General features: G+C 39.6%; 1 protein-coding gene across 1 annotated transcript; it reads left to right on the plus strand.

The window, feature by feature from the left end:
* Positions 1–513: 513 nt before the first annotated feature.
* LOC110713748 lies at positions 514–2,977 on the plus strand. The gene is made up of 3 exons (XM_021892196.1): positions 514–526; positions 867–2,818; positions 2,909–2,977. The coding sequence occupies exons 2-3, from the start codon at positions 875–877 to the stop codon at positions 2,975–2,977; spliced, it is 2,013 nt and encodes a 670-aa protein (XP_021747888.1). The 5' UTR covers positions 514–526; positions 867–874.
* Positions 2,978–3,632: the final 655 nt, after the last annotated feature.

Here is a 3,632-nt window from a genome sequence, read left to right on the forward strand (position 1 = left end):
AAGAATTTGTTGTAGTGGCTAATCACGAGATTGTACATATATTACCATTATATATTATGATTATTAATAAATAGGCAAAATTAGAAAATAACACCTGTTAAAAGACCTAATTTTGTTTTTAACACCTTAAGATTTCGAAGTTTAATTATAACACCTGTTAAAAAATAAAAATTTTGCTTTCACCACCAGATAACAGAAACTGTGACGGAATTTTTTGGTGGGGCCCACATAGTCGTTTACCCTCCAAATTCCATCCCCTTCAATTCGAATTTATCTTCTCTGTCATTTATTACCACCCAACTAATTTTGCTTCATTGAATTTCGTCTGCAAATCTTGAACAACCAAAATTACTGCGAACATTCAAACCCTATACTGATTATTGTGATTGAGAAATTGAGTTGGAAGAGGAGGTGTCAATATTGGAGCGAAACAAGTCAGCGAGATTCCGTCAGCCATTTCCAACATCCAAAAAGCTTGGACTTTTTCGTGGATTCTGACAGCAACATGAGTAAGATTCCAATACAGGTACCTTTCGAACCCTTTAAGGTAGTTTTCAACAAGTACTGTGTGCTGCATTATGCCATTTGTGTGGGTGTAGTAGGGTAATTTGGGAAAAAAATTAGGAACCCTAAGAACTGTAAAATGGGTTAATTTGTAATTAAAGTTGAATTTGATTAAATTAAGTATGATTTAGTGTAATGTGTGAATTATTTAGTTTAAATCATTGATTTTATTGACTGTTGACTGGTTTGTCATTGTGTTGGTTTAAATATGTTTGATTTTGTTGATTAAAGTATTGCGGTTGACTGTGTAATGGGGTTAGCTATGTTGGGTTTTATTGATTTGCTTTGCATTTGTTTATTAGGTAGAAAAATGGCCGACAACGAAGATGGATTAATTGATATAGTATTTAGAGTAGGGGGTGCTTTTGTTACTAAACAAGTGTCAAAATCAAAGCATTTGCTTTGTTGGTGTGGTGGGTTATGTTATTGGAGGAGGGATGTGGTAGTGGATAAGATAGATTTGCATTATTTGAGGGTAGCTGCTGTGCATGGGTTTGTGAACTTTAATGTCCATGTCCCACCTAACTACAGACTTTGGTATAAAGAAAGAGGTAGGACCTTTAACACAGGGAGAAGGGAGTTAGTAAATGAAGAGGAAGTGAAGGGGCTGTTGGAGACAGTGAATGGGGAAGGGTATGTTGAAGTATTTGTGACTGCTAATGAAACATTAAGGCCCATACATGAGATCCAGGCCCAGTCCACTCCAGTAAAGGCTGAGAGAAAGGGGAAGAAAAGTTCAGGTAAGCCTGCTGTAGTTAGGAAGAGCCCAAGAATTAACAAAAATGAGCCTAAGGTGAGGGAGGGTGAAGAATCTCCTAAACCTAGATCTAGACAGGGGATAGAAAGGGTTGAAGGGGTTTCTGCTGAGATTAAGGGGGTTCCTGGTAAAGGGAAGTTGTTGAGTAAGGGGAAACAAAAGGGTAAAGCTAAGCTTGAAAGGGGTTCTGGCAGTGTGAAGGTGTTGGATAAGGGAAAGGGAAAAAAAAAATCTGTAGGCAAAGGATTGATTTTTGAGGATAGTAGTGAGGGCAGTGAGACTGGGAGGGAAGATGATTTTTCTTCAAGTGATGGGAGTGAGATTGACATAACTTGGGAGCATGGAGAGGAGGAGTATGACAGTGGGGATGAGAGGTGGTTTGTGCAGAATTCTGAAGAAATTTTAGCTAAGGTAACAAGAAGTCTTGGGAAGCAGTTTGACGTACATGATGAGGGGGTTTCCAAGGATCCAAAGGCAAGGTTGACAGATAACTTGGATGTGAATGAGGTACAACTACAAGAAGAAATTGAGGGAGAATCTGATGACCTAAGGAGCTTGGATGGTTCATCTGATGAAGAGGACAAAAGTCCATGGTTTAATGACAAATCTGACTTCTCAAAGCCTGTTGTACTTGTTCATAGGCTTAGGTTTAGCAATGCTACAGTGTTGAGGAAAGCTTTAAGAGTGCATGCCATACAGAATAGGTATGAGTACTATTTTTTACACAATGATAGTACTAGGATTACTATTCAGTGTAGGAATAGGTGTGGGTGCAAGTTTGACACAAAGACAAGTAGGATGCCTTTGTGTATATGCAGGGGTGGAGTGAAGTGTAGTTTCAAGATCCATGCTACTAAGTTAAAAAGACAACAGACTTGGCAAATAAAAACCATGAAGTTGGAGCATAAATGTGTGAGAAGCAGGGAGAACAAGAAGGTCACAGCAGAGTTCATTGCTGAGAGGTATCTTGAGGATTTCAGAACTAACCCATCATGGAAGGTTAAGCAAATCAAGGATAGGGTGCTTCATGACTTGGGGGTAGAAGTGACCTACTACAGGGCTTGGATGGCAAGATGTAGAGCTAAGTTGATCATTTTTGGTTCAGCAAGAGAGCAATATGCTAGGGTATGGGATTATGGGAAGGCTGTAATGAAATACAACCCTGGGTCTGGTTGTAATGTTGTGATTGATGGCATTGAAAAGCCTGAGCCTCCCTTGTTTATGAGGATGTTTATTTGTTTAAGGCCTTTGAAGCATGGGTTCTTGAAGGGTTGTAGGCCAATTATAGGGGTGGATGGCTGCCACTTGAAAGGAGGTTATCCAGGCCAGATTTTAGTTGCAGTCTCCAAGGATGGGAACAACAACATTTACCCCATTGCTTGGGCAACTTGTGAGGTTGAAAACAGGGAGACTTGGGTCTGGTTTCTGGAATCCTTGATGCAATGCATTGGAAGTGCAGATGGGGCAGGCTTCACCTTCATGTCAGACAGGCAGAAGGTAATATTGTTTTGATTATTGTAGTCTTATTTTCTGTCCTGTTCTTTATTGTTTGAAGTGTGACAAGTAATTGTTGATGATGTTAAACAGGGACTGGTTGAAGCTCTGTCTGAAGTTGTGCCTAATGCAGAGACTAGGTTCTGTGTTAGGCACATTTAGGCAAATTTCAAGTTGAAGTTCACTGGATCAGTTTTCAAAGAGCTCTTTTGGAGTGCTGCAAGAGCAACAACATTTGTAAGTCTCTAGGTGACCTTAAATTATTTTGAATAAGTAAATGCATGATATTGTTCCTGTTCATGTACCTACTTCATGTAATAATGTTCCTGTTGTGTATAAAAGCAAAATAAGAGCAACAACAGTTGTGTATGTTATTCTTTCATGATAATGTTCCTGTTGTGGTTGTAGGTTGAGTTTCAGATAGCCATGCAACAGATTAGGGAGCTTGATGAGGATGCTTACAATTATTTGGAGAACATCCCCACTCATCACTGGTGCAGACATGCATTCAGTGACAGTTGCAGGTCCAACATGTTACTAAACAACATGTGTGAGACTTTCAACTCTGTTATCAGAGATGCAAGAGACAAACCTATCCTCACCCAAATGGAATGGATGAGGAGGTACATGATGAGGAGAAATAATGAGAAGTGGGAGGACTCCAAGGAAATCACAACCAACATCACTCCATATGTGCATAAGCTATTTCAGAGGATGAGCTATGTGGCTAGGAATTGCATAATTGAAGCTGCCAGGGATGACACTTATGAAGTGCACCTGAATGATGACCAGGTTCTAGTTGACTTGCCAAATTGGT

This window comes from Chenopodium quinoa, unplaced genomic scaffold (genome assembly GCF_001683475.1).
Source record: "Chenopodium quinoa cultivar QQ74 unplaced genomic scaffold, ASM168347v1, whole genome shotgun sequence".
Lineage (NCBI taxonomy): Eukaryota > Viridiplantae > Streptophyta > Magnoliopsida > Caryophyllales > Amaranthaceae > Chenopodium > Chenopodium quinoa.